The sequence below is a fragment of the Miscanthus floridulus genome, chromosome 19 (genome assembly GCF_019320115.1).
Source record: "Miscanthus floridulus cultivar M001 chromosome 19, ASM1932011v1, whole genome shotgun sequence".
Taxonomy (NCBI): Eukaryota; Viridiplantae; Streptophyta; class Magnoliopsida; order Poales; family Poaceae; genus Miscanthus; species Miscanthus floridulus.
In genome coordinates this window covers 11851270-11868137 of record NC_089598.1, presented here as the reverse complement: position 1 = coordinate 11868137, position 16868 = coordinate 11851270, and the positions used below count along the sequence as shown (strand labels likewise).

Sequence of the window (16868 nt, the reverse complement as noted above, 5' to 3'; positions counted from 1 at the left end):
TGGCACATTGGATCAAGGGTAAAGAAGATAGAGGAGAAAGGAATTCGGTCTCACTGTTTAACAGTGACCGGACGCTGAGTCCGAAACGACCGGACGCTGAAGTAGTGCATCCGGTCAGGCTATCGGTCGACACAGTGCTTAGGGTTAAGCACCGGACGCTGGGCTACGTCCGGTCGAGTTGACCGGACGCGTCCGGTTATGCTCAGGAGCTTACTGTAAACGATCGGACGCAGGGGCTTCAGCGTCCGGTCAGTTCGAAGAAGCAGCGTCCGGTCGAGGCTGATGACCGTTGAGTCTGGACACGTGGCTGACATCAAGAGATCGGACGCTGAGGGCCAGCGTCCGGTCAGTCTGACTGGAGCGTCCGGTCAGAACGCGTTTGCCCAGTGAAGGGGTATAACGGCTCTATTTGATTGGGGCTCTATTTATAGCCCCATGGCCGGCTCAAGCTCACTCTCTTGGCGATTTCTATTGACATAGCATACTTGTGAGCTTAGCCAAAGCCCTCCCACTCATCTAGATCATTGATTCATCATCATAGTGAGATTGGGAGTGAATCCAAGTGCATTGCTTGAGTGATTGCATCTAGAGGCACTTGGTGATTGTGTTTCGCTGCGGATTTCTCTTGTTACTCTTGGTGGTTGCCACCACCTAGATGGCTTGGAGCAGCAAGGATCATTGAGTGGAGGAAGTGATTGTCTCCGACTCCGATCGTGGTGATTGTGAGGGGTTCTTGACCTTTCCTCGGCGGAGCGCCAAAAGGTACTCTAGTAAATTACTTGTGGCTTGTGTGATCCTCATCTTGTGTTGGTTGTGCGGCACCCTATTGAGGGTTTGGCGAGTGATGCCAATCAGCGCGTGAACCTCCAAGTGAGTGAATCGTCACAACGAGGACTAGCTTGCCGGCAAGCAAGTGAACCTCGGTAAAAATCATTGTGTTCATCATTTGATTCCAAGGTGATTGGTCTACATTGGTATTCATCATTGTGATTGATTGGTTCCTACCACTACACGGTGGTATAACTCTCTTGCTCACTCTTACATTACCGCAAACTAGTTATCAAGCTCTTTAGTGTAGTTAGTTGTGAGAGCTTGTTTGTTTGATTAGTGTTGCTCTTTAGTTAGTCTTTGAGAGCACACTAATTTAGCTAAGTGTCATAGCTATTGTGTGGATATACACTATTCGAAATAGAATTGTGGTAGGTGGCTTGCATTTTAGTAGGCTAGCGCAACACTCGCTTCGCCGCATAATTGTCTAACATATTTTGTTAAGTGTTGTTGTAGAATTTTATTAGGCTATTCACCCCCCTCTAGCCATTAGGACCTTTCAGAGGTGCTCTAGCATGCCTGACATGTCTTGACAATCTCTTCAACATCTTTGATGTGCGTAGGCCAATAGAATCCTTGCCTGATGGCCTTCACGGATAGTGCCCTTGGACCAATGTATGAGCCGCATATCCCTGAGTGGATTTCTTGTAGAAGGTTTTTGCCTTCGCTTTGAGGTATGCACTTGAGCAATGGCTGGACAACCCCTTTCTTGTACAATATTCTATCTCTCAGTGTATAGCTTCTTGCTCTTGCTGTCATTCTTGCTGAGCTTGCCACATCTTCTGTGTGATGCATGTTGTTCAAGCAATTTATGATCAGCTACCTCCAGTCTTCAGACTCAGTAACTAAGACTATTTTGAATGCCTTCGTTGTTACCTGCATTGCCGGTGCTTGTAACACTTGGTAAAAGGCTTTATTTGGTATTGGCAAGTTGTTTGTTGCTGCCTTCGTAAGCTCATCTGCTTTTGCATTTTCTGCTCTTGGTATATAGTGCAGGGTGAATCCTTGGAACCTTCGCTCAAGAGCCCTTACTGTGGCCAAGTATTTGACCAATTCTGGTTCCTGTGCCGTGTATTCTTTTTTGACTTGACCTGCTATGACTTGGGAGTCTATTTTTTGCTAGTAATGTTTTTGCTCCGAGTGCCTTTGCCTTGTTGAGGCCTACTATGAGGCCTTCGTATTCTGCTATATTATTTGTTGCCTTGAATTCTAACCTTGCTGCATACTTTGTGTGGATGCCAGATGGTGCTATCAAAATGGCGGAGGCCCTAGCATCTAGATGCCCCCAAGCTTCGTCTGTGTAGAGTGTCCAGATTTGAGGCTGAGGCTGTGGGATTTGGTTGCCAAAGGTGTCCAATCTACCATAAAATCTGCTAGCGCTTGTGATTTGATTGCTATTCTTGATACATAGTTGAGTTCGAACTGGAATAGTTCTGTTGCCCATTTTCCTATTCTTCCGGAGGCTTCTTTGTTGTTGAGTATGTCCCCGAGTGGTTGCGAAGAGGGTACTATGATTTCATGTGCCTAGAAGTAGTGCTTCAATTTTCTTGAAGAGATCAACACTACATATGCTATTTTTTCTATCTTTGTATAGTTTAATTTTGCTCCTGATAGGGCTTCTAAAATGAAATAGATAGGCTATTGAATGACCTTCGAATCTTCTTCTTTCTCTTGAACAAGCACCTCACTGACCGCATGGTCGGAGGCTGCAACATATAACAGCAATGGAGCCACCGGATCTAGCACTATCACCAAGAATCTGGTAGCCAAATAATTTTTGAGTTGTTGGAAGGCCGTCGACTGATCTAGCCCTAATCCACCTTGTCTCCGCCTCTCAAAGCGTTGAAGAATGGGAGGCTGCTTTCTGTTGACTTTGAGATGAATCTGTTTAGCGCTGCTATTCTTCCGGTGAGTTTTTGGACTTCCTTTTTGGTTGATGGTTCCACCATTGAGATTATGGCCTTCGTTTTGTCTAGGTTGGCCCTTATAGCTTCAGGTCCTATGATGTACCTGAGCATTTTACCTCTGCTTACACCGAAGACACACTTTTCTAGGTTGAGTTTTAGCCTAGCTTCTCATAGATTGGCGAAGGTTTCCTTTAAATCTGCTATGTGATCTCCTTCATTCTTGCTCATTACCACAATATCATCAACATAAGCTATAATGTTTTTCTGTAGCTGTGGGCCAAGGACCGCCTTCATCATTCTGGCGAAGGTTGATCCTGCATTCTTTAGTCCTTCGGGCATTCTAGTGTAATACGAAGTTTCGAAGGGGGTAGTGAAACTTGTCTTCTCCTCATCTTCTTTGTTGAACTAGATCTGGTGATATCCTAAAAAGCAGTCCTGGAGGGAAAAGTGTTTGCATCCTACCGCCTTTTCGATGGAGTCATCTATCCTTGGTAATGGAAATGGGTCTTTCTTGCATGCTTTGTTCAGATCTGTGAAGTCTATGCACATTCTGATCTTTCCATTTTTCTTCGGTACTAGTAATACATTTGCTAGCCATTCTGATTACTTGACTTCTTTTATGATGTTTGTGTCTAACAGCCTCTGTATTTCGGCCTTTGCTGCTAAGATTCTATCCTCCGACATTTTCCTTTTGTCGCTGCTTCCTTGGCTTTATTCTGGGGTTGATTTCAAGGGAGTGTTGTATAATATCCCTACTGACCCCTTTCAGGTCGGAGGCTGACTAGGCGAAGATGTCTTTGTTCTTGGCTAAAGTTTCTATGAGTTCTGCTTCTTCTTCTTTCGATAGGTTGCCTCTGATAGTGACCTTTCTGTCTAGGACTACATCTTCCAATGGGACTAACTTTGTTTCTTCTTGATCTTTGAGATCTATTTTGCCCTTTGGCATGTCTGGAGGCTCCGGTAGGTTGCTTTTAGCTGCTTCGACAGAATTGATATTGCGCTGCGATTTGTAGATGGCTCTTTCTATGTTTCTTGCCTCCTTCTGACTGTTATGGATTGTGATGGTTCCGTGCAAGGCTAGCATTTTCATACACATATAGCCCATATGGATGGTTGCATTGAACTTGTTTGCAAACCCTCTTCCGAAGATGGCATTATAAGGGTAGTAGAGATATACTACGTCGAAGGTCACATATTCTGTTCTTGCATTTTCCTGACCTCCGAAGAAGACTGGCAGGGATATTTTTTCTAATGCATCAATCCTCTTTCCTCTAAAACCAATTAATGGTGAGTCCAAAGGCTGCAACTGACTCCTGCTGAGCTTCATCTGGTCGAAGACATTGACAAAGATAATATCTACAGAGCTTCCAGAGTCTATAAGAACCCTATTGATTTCCCATCCTGCAATGTTAGCCTTGATCACCATGGCGTCGGTGTGAGGGTAGCTTTCCAACTACAGATCTTGTTCTGAGAAGGTGATTGGCATGTTTGACCAATCCGTGTAGCGCACTAGGCCTTGAACTGCTATGTTGTTGATCAACCTAAGGTGATCTTTCTTCTGTTTCTTTGTCTAGAACTCCATCGAGGAGCCTCCGGCTATAGGCAATATCATACCGATGGTGGGTAGGGGTGTGTGAGGGTTGAGTTGGTTTTCTGGGTTGGGTTCGTTTTTGGGTGTTGTCGGCTGTGTGGGTGGAGGCGAAGGCAATGCCTCTAGCTGCCTATTGTGTACTTGGGATAGCTGGTTGGTCTCAAAGAATTTTATGTGTGAAGGCCTCGGGTTTATGTAGGTGAGGTTGGCTTCTGCCCGTTGGTTGCTAGTCTCCCCCTGCTGCTGAGTACTTGGTCACCATGCAGGTAGGAAATTTGGATAGTAGGCGGCATCTAAAGTGGATGGGTGAATTTGGGTGGAGTTTAGGCTTGGGTATATTGGGTAGTATTGCTGCTGGGGAGATGCAGCGAAGGTATGGTTTACCTCTCTTTTGGATTGTTGTGGCAGAGGTTGCGGATTTGCTCTGCTTTTGATCCTTTCTGGGGTCTCCTTAGCATCTGGGCAATCCCTAATGATGTGCGCCTTGTTCTCTACATGAAAGAACCAATACTGCCTTCGCTGCCTTTGGTTTTGGTTTCTATTCTAGTTCCTACCTTGGCCATTTTCTTGCCTTCGGCTTGTTTTATGAGGCGCATTGTTTGCTTCTATATTAAAGACTTCCTGGCTTTGCCCTTATGGAGGCTGCGACTGGCCTTGGCTTTTGTTGCCCCTCTGGGTGTTCCTACTGTTGCCCTGAAACTGCTTGCTCTGATTTTGCTCTTCTAGCCTTCTGCGGAGGTCATTGTCAGATCTGCAATATTTCTCAAATTCGCTGTAAAGGTCTTCGATGGTCCTTGGCTTTTCCCTGGCTAGATGAGCTGCGAAGGGTCCTATGTGATGGCCCTTGATTGCTACTTCGATAGCAATGTCTTCCGGGACATTGTGTGCTTTTGCCTTCATTTGCACAAATTTTTGGAAGTAGTCTTTTAAGGCTTCTTCTTGATTTTACTTGCATTGAAACAGATCCATGGAAGTCAAGGATTCACTTATGAATCCCTTGAAATTTGCTAAGATCTTGTCGCGGAGGTCTTCCCATGAATACACAGAACTTGGCTTCAACATCGAATACCAGGCTAGCGCGTCGCCTTCAGCTACGATGACGAAAGATTTGGCTGGCACTGCTTCATTTCCACCAGCGGAAGCTACTGCTGCCTCAAAGCTCATGATGAATTGGCATGGGTCTGATCTTCCATTTAATTTGGGTAAAGTGATGGGTTTGTTGGAGGGAGGCCAGGGTGAACTCAGGATGCCTTCGGATAGTGGTGATTTGGAATCAATGAAACTGTGGGTTTGTGGCAAAGTGTAAGGCGTGCCGAAGGTTGGTTGAGCTATTGTACGTGGCGGGGGGTTGGGTTGGCTTTGATTTGTTGAGTGGAACTGGTTGGATGTGTTGAAGCTAGATTCCGAAGGCTGCATACTTTGTATCTTGGCCTATAGGACGGCTAGCTATTGCCTGATCTCCAGTGCCTGAGTTGATGTTTGGGTTGCTCGTTGATTTGCGGCGAAGGCTACTACGACCCTATCTCTTTCTTGCTGCATGCTCTGCAACTGATCCTGTAATTGTTGAAGCTCTTGCTCTAGGGTTGAATTTGGGGCTTACTGCTACTTGGATGCTAGAGGCTGGTCTTCGACGGTCGGCTCCTTTGTAGCCTAGTCTTCTATGGCGGTGGCTTAGGTGCTTCGGGCGCTGTGCCTGGGTCTTCCCCTTGGTGCGGGATGCATAGGTGCCCTTGCTGAGGCTGCTCTTTTCCTTGCCATTGTGAGTTTTGCTTGGCTAACACGCGGTGCGCGCCAATGTTGGAAAACTGGAGGTTTCCAGCAGGTAAGACACGAAAGGCCTTCGCCTAGCCGGGTGCTCTGGGCGAAGGTATGTGAAGTGGAAGGTGGGTCCAAGCTCAATTAGGCTTTCATAAATGTATTCACCAACCTCATTTACATAGCATCCAACTTCCCCTTTTATAGGGCACTGTTCGCTACTACTTTACGGTACAAATTTGCCCTTTGACAGCTAAGTTATATTCCTAGAATATCCTAACACCAGTACAAATCTTCAGGGGCATCCCGGGTCTTGTCCACCTGCACCGCCTTTGCTTCTTGGGCTTTAGCCGCAGGCCCATGGGAGGCCCGTCTCCGATCTTGGGCCGCGGTACTGCAAGGACCCCTTTCTCTCGGGCGAAGACAACATAGCCTCCGCCTAAGCCGCCGGAGTCTCCGCCTTCGCTCCTGAGTCTTTGCCTGTGGACTCTTCCGGACATCTTTAGGGCCGTGCTCGGGCCTCTGTCCTACCGACGGCTAGTGGCGGAGGCCTTCTTGCCGCTGGCGGAGGCTTCCTGGGCTCCTTCCCGTAATGTGCGCGGCCTCCACCTGAATTGCTGGGGTCTTCGCTCCATCGCAGGCCCCACGCGAAGGCTTCGCCTGGCATCCTTGCAAAACATTTACACAAATGTTCCAATGATATTAGCTTATGTTTGCACTAGCCTCCGCTATTCGTGTATTGGTGTTTCAACACCACGCTCACCTAATAACTACTGAAACATACCACAGATATCATTACCTCCAATTGGACTCCGTCGACAAGACCATGTGCCATTTGTCGTAGATAGATGCAAAGGTTTGGCCTACTGGTTTTGACATAAATATCGGAGGGGCCCGTAGAAACGATAATCGCTGAAATTTTGAAAAAATGTGAAATTTAAATGAAATCTCAACCGAATGAAAAATAAAATTAGTGATATATGTATTTACTGGGGTCACCGGTAGGACTCAAAACGTAATGAAATTCGGTAGAAATTCCGAATCCTGTGTAGATGCCACCAGGGCCCTCCATGGAAATTAGCCGTACTAATGGAGATGGTATCAGTGATTGTAACACCAGAGAAGGCAAGAGCAATGGTCTGGTTCGCTAAGAACTAATTGTCATGACTGATGATACCAATCACAATCGATAAGTTCGTGTCACAAATTGGTTGTAATGCCAATCGCGTGATCATCATGCAACCGACTCGTAATACCTCTATTTAATATTCAGGGATTAACTAACATCTAATTTTCTAAATTAGTTTATCATTAAAAGTTTCATTAAATTGAGTATGTACAACTAAATCAAAATATATTATTTGTATTGTCTCTATTTATTTCTTAACACAATATCTATTTGGATACTCTATTTGGTTGTGATAAATTTATTAATTACTCTATATATGTTTCCACCCTTTTTGGAACGCATCTATGGATTTTTAATATGTATTTAATTGAAATCTTAGATTGAGCTATTACATCTTGTTGCATCCCCTTTTCTCTCATCATGAATCTATATTTTATCTTTCAACTTTGAATCTTATTAGTTCTTGTATTTTTTATCCATGTGTTAAGTTCAAACTCTAGTTTTGTTTGCTTCTTTTATTCAAACTTTATTTTTTATATTTTGTTAAAAAAATAGATTTTAGGTCTTCCACTACACTTATAATTATTTCGATGGCATAAACAATCGAATCCGACTACCCAGTCACAGAGTCAATGGCTCTATGTAAATAATTTTTCACTTATATCAGTAAAAAGAATAGGTAGGGACCTACACTACGGTTCCCATAAAAAATTGCATTCGAGAATAGGAAGCCTTTTTCATATTCTCGAAAGTGGATTATTGAAACACCAGTACATCAGTTGACAAAAAGAAAAAGAAAAGAAACACCAGTACACCACCTAAACTTTTACTACAAGCGCAACAATAATATATAATTACTAGTCAGTGACTAGGATGATAGTAGAAGTGTAGAACCCCTATGTGCCACTGTGGAAGGAAAAAAAAACTATCTTGGAGTTGTGACCGATATGGTCACATCATTGATACTGCATGACTCAGTAGGTGTGGATGTCTCTTCATTTCCGACCCTCACATTGAAATATGCTGGCTGCTTAGGCTCAGCCACGATCATAGCCGTCTCACTGCTTAGGCTTAGCATTGCAACAACCTCTGCCATGGTCGGCCGATCAGTCGCATTTTCTTGTACACATAGCAATGCAATCTTAATGCACTTAGTCATTTCTGCTGAGTGGCTCTTGGGAACCAAAAATGCATCAACTAGATCAATCCACCTTCCATCGTCCCATAATTGCCATGCCTGTATGCAATATGGTCGCAGGTCATAAGTTCGAATCAAATAAACAAAACAACTGCTAAACTCTCGTGCCAGTGTCTTAAAAACTCACATATCCAATGAGATTGATGAAATCGCCACATTGATGGCTACCGGAGTTCCGTTTTCCGCTAATGATCTCAAGAACAAGGACACCAAAGCTGAATACGTCGGACTTGACAGAGAAGATGCCCTCCGAAGCGTACTCAGGTGCCATGTAGCCACTAAAACGGTATGGAAAACATGTGTCCAAGTCAATATATGTTGTTGATTTTGAATATAAATATTCATAGATGGATTTATTTTAATGAAACTTACTATGTACCAACAACTCTTCTTGTAGTGTTTCCTTCAATGTTGTTTGAGCTGAATATTTTTGCTAGCCCGAAATCTGAAATTTTTGGATTCATTTCTTGGTCCAGGAGAATGTTACTTGGTTTAAGATCTCGATGTATGACACGCAGCCTAGAGTGCTTATGTAGGTAATTAAGCCCATGTGCTATTCCCTCAATTATTGCTAGAAGTTTGGGCCAATCCAGTAATGTTCTTCTATTTTCATCTGCACATAAAAATTCATATTAGTAGAAAACACTTGGAAAATAATCAGAATTTTGTACATCTCAATGACTCTATACTCGTGGGGATGATAGAAACAAAATCTTGAGTAAACTTTTGTCAATCTGCTGCGTTAACAAATCATATCTAAACTAAATTTTAAAAAGGCAATGTATACCGAAGATGAAGAAATCCAAGCTTTTGTTTGGCAGGTATTCATAAACCAATATTTTTTCCTCTTCTTGAGAGCAACATCCCAAGAGCCTAACCAAATTACTGTGTTGGAGTTTGGCTATGAGCTGGACTTCATTTTTGAACTCTGGGAAACCTTGCCCTGAATGTGAAGCAAGTCTCTTGACTGCTATCTCCAATCCCTCAGCAAATTGGCCCTGGGGAAAACAGAGTATAATTAAAAAGTTAGGATCTTCCAACTCTACTCTATTGGTAGGCTGGTTCAATATTTCCCTGTCTAGGGTGAATATACCAGCAGGATAGTGACTCTAATCCACAAAGTATTTTCCTCTTAATGAAAAACATGCGCAAAAGTATTGTTGGATTGGTTTATATCTACTGCTAAATAATTCTCAGTAAAGGAGAAAATGGCAACTATATGTCTTTTTTTCCTAATTAATTTACCTTGTAGACAGCGCCGAAGCCTCCTTCTCCAAGCTTGTTTTCATCTGAGAAACTATCTGTGGCCTCCAGTATCTGTTCAAACTTAAACACCGAGAACTCTGAATTCTTCCCGTCCAAAACTAGTTCTTCTCCCTGCAATTCTTGAGATCCTGCTTTTGGCCTCATCGTTTTACCTGTGGGTATATAAATGAGAATCTTTCTTTCACGCATGTTTAGTCATAGCTTATATGAACATATACCATTAGTTGAATTTAATTTATACAATATGATGGAGCATAATTTCAGTATGCAACAGATGAACATACCTTTCCTGTACCTTCTGAACCAAGGGGAGTAGAAAATGAAGCAGAGAACTGCTGCTGCTGCTGCTAGAGGAACTAGCACAACTGGAATCACCCAGAGTTTGCTCTTGTGTTTCGCCAGTATAGTTGGAGTTGGAGTTGGAGCTGGCGCCGGCACCGGTCCCAGACGAAGCATGGGTTGGCTGTCGTAGAACGAATAGGCCTCGTACCTGAAATAACAGCGTATCACGTGGATCTGCGCTCCCATCCGCAGGGCCATGGTGGAGTTGACCATGTCGACGAGGCGCCGGAGACACGCCAGGCAGTCGCCGGCAGACAGGTCCGGCGTGCACTGCGCCATGGAGTACACCGTCGGGAAGGTGGTGCCACTGTCCATGACGCCCGTGGCGAACCGCCTGGGCGCCGTGCTGGCCGCCCTTTCCACGGTATCCACCACCAGCTCGTGGATGAGGCCCGTGATGAGGCGGACGTCGGCGGCGTCTCCGGTGACGTTCTTGATGTTCCATCTCACAAAAGGAGCGTCGTAATAAGTTTGTCCTGTGGCGTTGGAGGGGTCGACGACGTTGTCGCGGGACCAGAAGACCGGGCACGCTTTGTAGGAGTAGCTGTCGTTGTAGCACTGCTGGTGCTGGTCCGGCGGCGGGGTTATATTGAACGCCTGGGCGACGCATTCGCCGCAGGCGGTGGCGTTGTAGTCGCCTTGGCAGAAGGCGAGAGCGTAGACGACGTCGGGGGCTTGGCCGACGATGGAGGTGGCGAACTGTACGGGGGAGGAGGAGGTGTTTTGGGGCAGAGTGGCGGCCACCTGTTTAAGGTTGTCGCAGAATACGTCTGCAGCTGCCGGAGATGGCCTGAGGCCGCCGCCGCCAAGGACGAAGAGCAGGACGCCAAAGATGACAAAGTTCATCATGGCTAGGCTAACCTTACCTGCTTCAAGTTTTTCACTTACGGCGGGTTAGACGATCATCTGGGTAGGTGTCCTTATTTATCAGCAATTCCATCACCATCAACGACTTGACTTGAAAAAAAAAAGAATGGAAAATTTTCAGTTGATTTCTGTTTCTGCACCGGTGACTCAGCGAGTTGCTTTCTGCACCTGCAGTCAATACCTTACTCGGTCGTCTTCTCCGGCAAGAATAGAATTAGCTAACTTGATTTTTCTTAGTTTTAGAACAAAAAGTTCACTTCGTATTTTACCTATACTAGAACTTTTATTCCTTCAGTGAAACTTGTTCTTGCGCCCTTAAACTGAGAAACCTGCCTGGCTCTGTTCAGCACAGCTTATGGTGATAGATAGATGCCTGTACTTAAGCGACTTCCGACTATGAGCATGAAACGCAGGGAACAAATTTGAGATGTGTGCCTTGGTCAAATTACGGTGAGTAGTGATTTGATTGATACGGTGTTTCGAGCATTTCAGTTGTATGATTTGGGTATGTTCAATTGTCCATGATTATATTTCCGGCAAATCGGAGGCAGCGGAAAAGTGGCTTTCAGATTTCTGGAGAACCGGAGGCAGCGGAAAACTACCTTCCAGACGCTATGTTGCAGTAGCTAAAACTATCCTTTTTTCAAAAAAAAAAACTTCCAAGACAGATCTACCGTGGCTAGTCAGAACTGAAATACTACGGTGAGGAAGCTCTCGTTCGTAGGCCGCAACGGCCTACTAATCGTAGCCTCTCGTCAACTCGTCCTTAACGTAGCCTGCTGTCTCCGTTCCCCAGAAAAAATCAGGCAGCTTGAGCGGTCACCGCGGACCTCACTCCACCACACCGCCACAGCGCTCTCCACGGAGGCCAGGAGCCTGACGGCCAGCATCTGCACTATGCCTGAGCACGGCCACTCGTCTTCCTTCCTCTCCATCGTGCCTCCCGGCCATCCACCTTCCTCCCTCTTCACCGCCTCCAGCCCGCCGCGGCCTTCTCCTGACCCGCCACGGCCATCTCCACCAGAGCGGCGACAACTCACGCCAGCACGAGATCGGGTGCGCAACCATCTAGTGTCGCGCCTCCATCCACCACGCTCGTCAAGGGGAGGCAGAGGAGGAGTGCGCCTGCACCTGGGGAGGCTTGCGCCTACGTCTCCATCCACCTCGCCCGTTGGCAGGAAGGGGAGGCCTGTGCCACCGCAGTTTCCCACCAGGTAGGCCCTGGCCGCCGGCGACGCTGTATTTCAAGTGTTTCAGGGAGTTTTTAGACATGTTGCAAGCCTATGTTTCAAATGTTTTAGTTGTTTCAGATGTATGTTTTAAGTGTTTTGTACGGATGTTGCAAAAGTAGATCGGGATGTTGCATATGTTGCAATGGTTGTACATGTATGTTGCAAGCGTATGTTCCCAATGTTTCAAAAGAACATCTGTGTTTTCAAATATATGTTGCAAGTGTGTTTATCTGGATGTTGCATATGTTTCACACATATGTTCTAAGTGCTTTATTTGGATATTGCGTAATGTTTGAAATGGTTTTCAAGTGTTTTTCTAGTATTTCAGAGGCATGGTTTAAGTGTTTCACCTGTCTTCTTTTGAATGTTGCAAGTGTTGCATCCTAATATTTCAAAAGTAGATCAGGATATTGTACATGTGATGCGCGTGGGAAGCGGGAGGGGGCGCAAGCGGTCCCCCGCGCGCGGTCTGGCGGCGTGGGTGACGTCCGAGGTGGGGGCGGGCCCATTGCTAGGGCGCTCACTCGCAAGTCTAAAGCGGATGGGTACCGTCCGACGCTATCGCTCCGAATCGGACGTCCGGACGCTAGCATGTCCGTAGTCAGAATTTAAAGTTTCATCCTACTTCCAGAAGCATCTATTTTGCTTTAAGGCTCTCTAGCATTGTCCTTAGGCTTAATATATTTTTGGAGACTTATTTAGGTCAAAAAGAACGTTCCCCTCTGCAAACAAAAAGTTCTGGTTGCCAATCATATCCTTAAAAGTCGCCTAGGATTTTAAGTCTTTTAAAACAATCACTACTACAGAAGTTAACTGTAGGGGCGGCTCTAGAGCCTCTGTAGGAGTGGCTGCGCCAGCCGCCCTTCCCAGGGTGTTCCTACAGAGGGTGCCTCTGTAGGGGCGGTTTCCTGACCGCCCCTGTAGTGCCCTCTGTAGGGGCGGCTGGTGTTTTCAGCCGCCCCTACAGTGCCATCTGTAGGGGTGGCTAGTAATACCAGCCGCCCGTGTAGTGGATTTCTGTAAGGGCGGCTGTATCACCAGCCGCCCCTGCTGTGTGTATTTGTAAGGGCGGTTCACCTACAGTGGATTTTTCATCAAAAAAATAATAATTCAAATTCAAATCTGACCACATATATATATAATTCAAATTCGAATCTGACCACCACAAATATACATATATACATCCACTATGAAGTCTATCATTATAACATAGTCCATTAAGAAATCCACAAGGAGAGCGACATCTGGGCCATGAAGAGGTTGATGACGTCCAGGTAGCGAGAGATGGCGGCGACCACGTTCGTTGTAGGTGTGGCGCTTGAGCAGCATGTGGGTGTCGTAGACGATGAAGCCCGAGAACACCAGGGTGGCCAGGAACCCGTAGATGGTCATGGCCAGTTGGCCACCCTTCCCAGCGGGAAGCAGATCTGCAGTGATCAACAGTAAACTGTGAGCCAAACAAGTGTGACACGGGAGATTGAACGATGGAAATTTACTGTCATCTCTTTAAGCTTTGTCCCCCAATCGAAAAGTCGTTTCACAAAATCAACTTCATGTTCAGTTCCTCTCCATCCAGTAATTTCTACTTCTTTAAGGTGATTCAACAAGAGTTCCTCCGTTTCCCACTCTACTCGCTGAAGGCATATGCAATCAGATGAGCATACAGTTTGGGCCTGACACAAGGAAGTATATTAACTTAATAAAATTAATTGGTGAGTGCATGATAAAAAGGAGAGAGAGTAAATAGTCAGATTCCTGAACACTTTTGAGCCTAGTAACTAGTTGCAGCAATATAATTTTCTACCAAGAGAAAAGATAGCACACAAGAGCATAATTTCTGTTTACAAAATCACAGAAAAATTCATGTCACAGCAACATGCTATTAATCGCTCAGAATTAAGGAGATTTTGAATCGATCCTAGTGCATAGATTCTGAATAGATCAACAGAACATTTCTATCTTCCTTTTTAAAAAAAAATATAAATACTTAGGCCAATTACTCCTTCAACTTTCTGTTCACTGCCGTATTATTTTCTAACTCTTATATACATAACAAGGTTGATCTGCTTTAGTGCCATCCAACAACTCACCATAGGTCCACAACCATATATTTCAAACAGGCTAACAATAACTAGAAAGAGAGCAACAACTTACGGCCCAAATGTATACCAACAGTTAAATCTACAGAGTAAAGTGCTATCATTTGGATATCAAATAAACCATACATTTGCCAAAAAAAAATATAAATGCAGGTTTCTTCCCATTACTTCCCTGGCAACTTCTATACTTACTCAACTAAGAAAACGAGTTGTGTTTTACTTCCCTTAACTCCTAAATGCACGAAATGGCAGCTATAAGTAACAAGTTCATCATGGGTTTCTTACACAAAGCATGGCCATTGTGAGCTGCTTAAAAGACTAGACTACTTGTTCTCCAGAAAATACTTTGGCTCTCATGTTTCTTGAAGATATATTGGAAAATAGTAATTAATGAGTGTGCTGAGCAATATTGGAGGGAGCTGAGGTCCTAAGTATACCAAAACATGCGATGACTTCTACCAATGGTGGTTTCCTGATATCACCATAACCTTGACAATTTGACAAAAAGTCAAAATAGTGGAAACAAAACATTATTTTAAGTAAGCCATTTGGTTCAATGCACAAGTCAACTTATTTTATCCTAAACCAAGACTCATAAGTAATATGCCTGAAGTACATTATTTACTTGCTTTTATATGTCTAATCAAGCCTTAGGAGTTAAGGGTTTTTATTTACAAAAAAAGGGCATTGAGCAAACTTTAATTCTGTGGTGGCCTAGGACCATTCTTAGTCAGCATGACACATAGGAACCTTGGATGGATACACTAGCATGCTATGGATACACATAGTCACCACCAGAATTTCACCACACGCTGCATTCCAATTTCATCCATCCACATCACAACAGGAAACAAAACAACGACACGAGAGGGAGATGAGGAGGAATCAATTGCCCATACCGAGAGTGGTGGACGCGGACACGGCGATACTGAGGCTGTAGCAGAGAGTGAACAGGGCGAGCAGGACAAGGTTCCTGGGGTGCTTCTCCCTGTACTTGAGCATGGGGAACATGACTGCACAAACCAACGAAACCAAACCGAACAAAACCGCGGCGGTTATGATCCAAACCCTAGGAACGGAAGGAGGGAAGGGGGAATGGAGGCGCGCGCACGCACCGATGAGCGGGGAGACGAGGATGACGATGAACGTGTGAGGGCAAACTGCAGGGACAGGATGCCGTAGACCTTCCACACGAACGCCCAGCGCAGGCGCGGATCCTCCTCCTCCACCACCTTCTTCGCCGCGGGGGTCTGCTGCTCCGCCGCCGCCGCAGCGGCCGCCTCTAGGTCGCGGGCCGCCGGGGGTGTCTTCATTGCGCTCGGTCGACGGTGGCCGATCGCCTCGCTCGCTAGGGTTTGGTGGTGCGCGGTGGGGTTTTCGGGGATTGGTGGCGGTGGGCGAGAGCCGAGAGTGGGCTCGTGGTGGAGCGAGACTGTGAGCAGAGGAAGCCTGGGGAAAGAAGCGGCGCAATAAGGCCGGGTGCGTCTCACCGATGCGTGGGCCCGCGTGGCAGCGAGCCGCGTCCCCCTCGGGGGTTTCTAGTTGCCGCGGCGGAGGAGAGGGACCTTTATAATTATTTTTTTATAATTATTTTTATAAATAACACAGTACAAAATTTTATAATTATTTTTTTGTAGATATATTTACATATACAATAACTAAAACAACTACAACAGTTTAAAATTGCAAAATTGAACCTTTTAAAAATGGGAAAAAATTAAAATCAAAACTACTAAAATAATTTGAAATTTGACAAGTTCAAACCAAATTTTCAAACCCTAAAGGATTTCAGATATAAAAGTGATGAATACAAAAGTTGTTCAACTCATCAAGATCTACAACTTTTATTTTGGTTATCTTGTCATTTGACTAAATTTGAACCTTTCAAATTTGAAATTTTAAAAAATGACAAGTTCGAACCAAAATTTGAGACCCAAAATGATTTCAACATAAAAAGTGATGAATACCAAAGTTGTTCAACTCATTAATATCTACAACTTTTATTTTAGTCATCTTGTCATTTGACAAAATTTGAACCTTTCAAATTTGAAATTTTGAAAAACGACAAGTTCGAACCAAAATTTGAGACCCAAATTGATTTCAACATAAAAAGTGATGAATACCAAAGTTGTTCAACTCATGAATATCTACAACTTTTATTTTGATCATTTCTTTATTTGACAAATTCTTAGTACACATTGTTCACTAATCTTACACATGTCTCATATAGTTTATAAAACCGTATGAGAGATGTGTCACATTTGTGAATAATGTTATTACTACTTTGTCATATGAAGAAATGACCAATACAAAAGTTGTAGATCTTGATGAGTTATTCAACTTTGGTATTTATCACTTTTTCAGCTGAAATCATTTGGGGTACCAAAATCTTGTCTGAAGTTGCATTTTTTTGAAATTCAAAATTTAAATTGCTCAAACTTTTCATATGTATATATTGACAAAAATAACAAAATAAATTGATAGAGAATGATTTTAGAAAATTTTAGGAAAAAAATCATCAGATTTAGAGTTAGTATGAGGAAGAAAAACTAGTTACAAAGTTGACCCACAGATTAAAAAAAGAAATCACACTGTTCACTATGATCACATAAGGATCATCTAGAACAGTGTGATTTTCTCTTTTTAATCTGTGG

The 16868-nt window shown here is 44.3% G+C and overlaps 3 protein-coding genes across 4 annotated transcripts; all 3 read right to left on the bottom strand.

Moving 5' to 3' along the window:
- Positions 1-3516: 3516 nt before the first annotated feature.
- LOC136525546 (uncharacterized) lies at positions 3517-4161 on the bottom strand. The gene has a single exon (XM_066518497.1). The coding sequence runs from the start codon at positions 4159-4161 to the stop codon at positions 3517-3519; it is 645 nt and encodes a 214-aa protein (XP_066374594.1).
- Positions 4162-7934: 3773 nt separating this feature from the next.
- LOC136529656 (cysteine-rich receptor-like protein kinase 10) lies at positions 7935-10892 on the bottom strand. Its single transcript, XM_066522733.1, has 6 exons — positions 9959-10892; positions 9654-9826; positions 9196-9406; positions 8781-9021; positions 8536-8686; positions 7935-8447 (listed from the first exon to the last, which is right to left on the bottom strand). The coding sequence occupies exons 1-6, from the start codon at positions 10863-10865 to the stop codon at positions 8136-8138; spliced, it is 1995 nt and encodes a 664-aa protein (XP_066378830.1). The 5' UTR covers positions 10866-10892; the 3' UTR covers positions 7935-8135.
- Positions 10893-13246: 2354 nt separating this feature from the next.
- On the bottom strand, positions 13247-15636 carry LOC136529223 (uncharacterized). 2 transcript variants are annotated; one of them, XM_066522317.1, is made up of 4 exons: positions 15330-15636; positions 15114-15227; positions 13612-13788; positions 13247-13542 (listed from the first exon to the last, which is right to left on the bottom strand). In XM_066522317.1, the coding sequence occupies exons 1-4, from the start codon at positions 15525-15527 to the stop codon at positions 13504-13506; spliced, it is 528 nt and encodes a 175-aa protein (XP_066378414.1). In that variant the 5' UTR covers positions 15528-15636; the 3' UTR covers positions 13247-13503. The 2 variants fall into 2 exon arrangements, with proteins under 2 accessions (XP_066378414.1, XP_066378413.1); XM_066522316.1 differs by having other exon boundaries at positions 13247-13788.
- Between the last annotated feature and the right edge of the window lie 1232 nt (positions 15637-16868).

Excerpts from the sequence above, each read along its gene's own strand:
- LOC136525546 (XM_066518497.1), bottom strand. The coding sequence starts at position 4,161 with ATGGTGATCAAGGCTAACATTGCAGGATGGGAAATCAATAGGGTTCTT.
- LOC136529656 (XM_066522733.1), bottom strand. The coding sequence starts at position 10,865 with ATGATGAACTTTGTCATCTTTGGCGTCCTGCTCTTCGTCCTTGGCGGC. Across the intron at positions 9,407-9,653 it reads GCTTCGGCGCTGTCTACAAG|GGCCAATTTGCTGAGGGATT; the intron begins GTAAATTAATTA and ends TGTTTTCCCCAG. Across the intron at positions 9,022-9,195 it reads CTTGGATTTCTTCATCTTCG|ATGAAAATAGAAGAACATTA; the intron begins GTATACATTGCC and ends TTTTATGTGCAG.
- LOC136529223 (XM_066522316.1), bottom strand. The coding sequence starts at position 15,527 with ATGAAGACACCCCCGGCGGCCCGCGACCTAGAGGCGGCCGCTGCGGCG. Across the intron at positions 15,228-15,329 it reads CCTCGTCTCCCCGCTCATCG|TCATGTTCCCCATGCTCAAG; the intron begins GTGCGTGCGCGC and ends TGGTTTGTGCAG. Across the intron at positions 13,789-15,113 it reads GTCCGCGTCCACCACTCTCG|GCCCAAACTGTATGCTCATC; the intron begins GTATGGGCAATT and ends TCCTTGTGTCAG.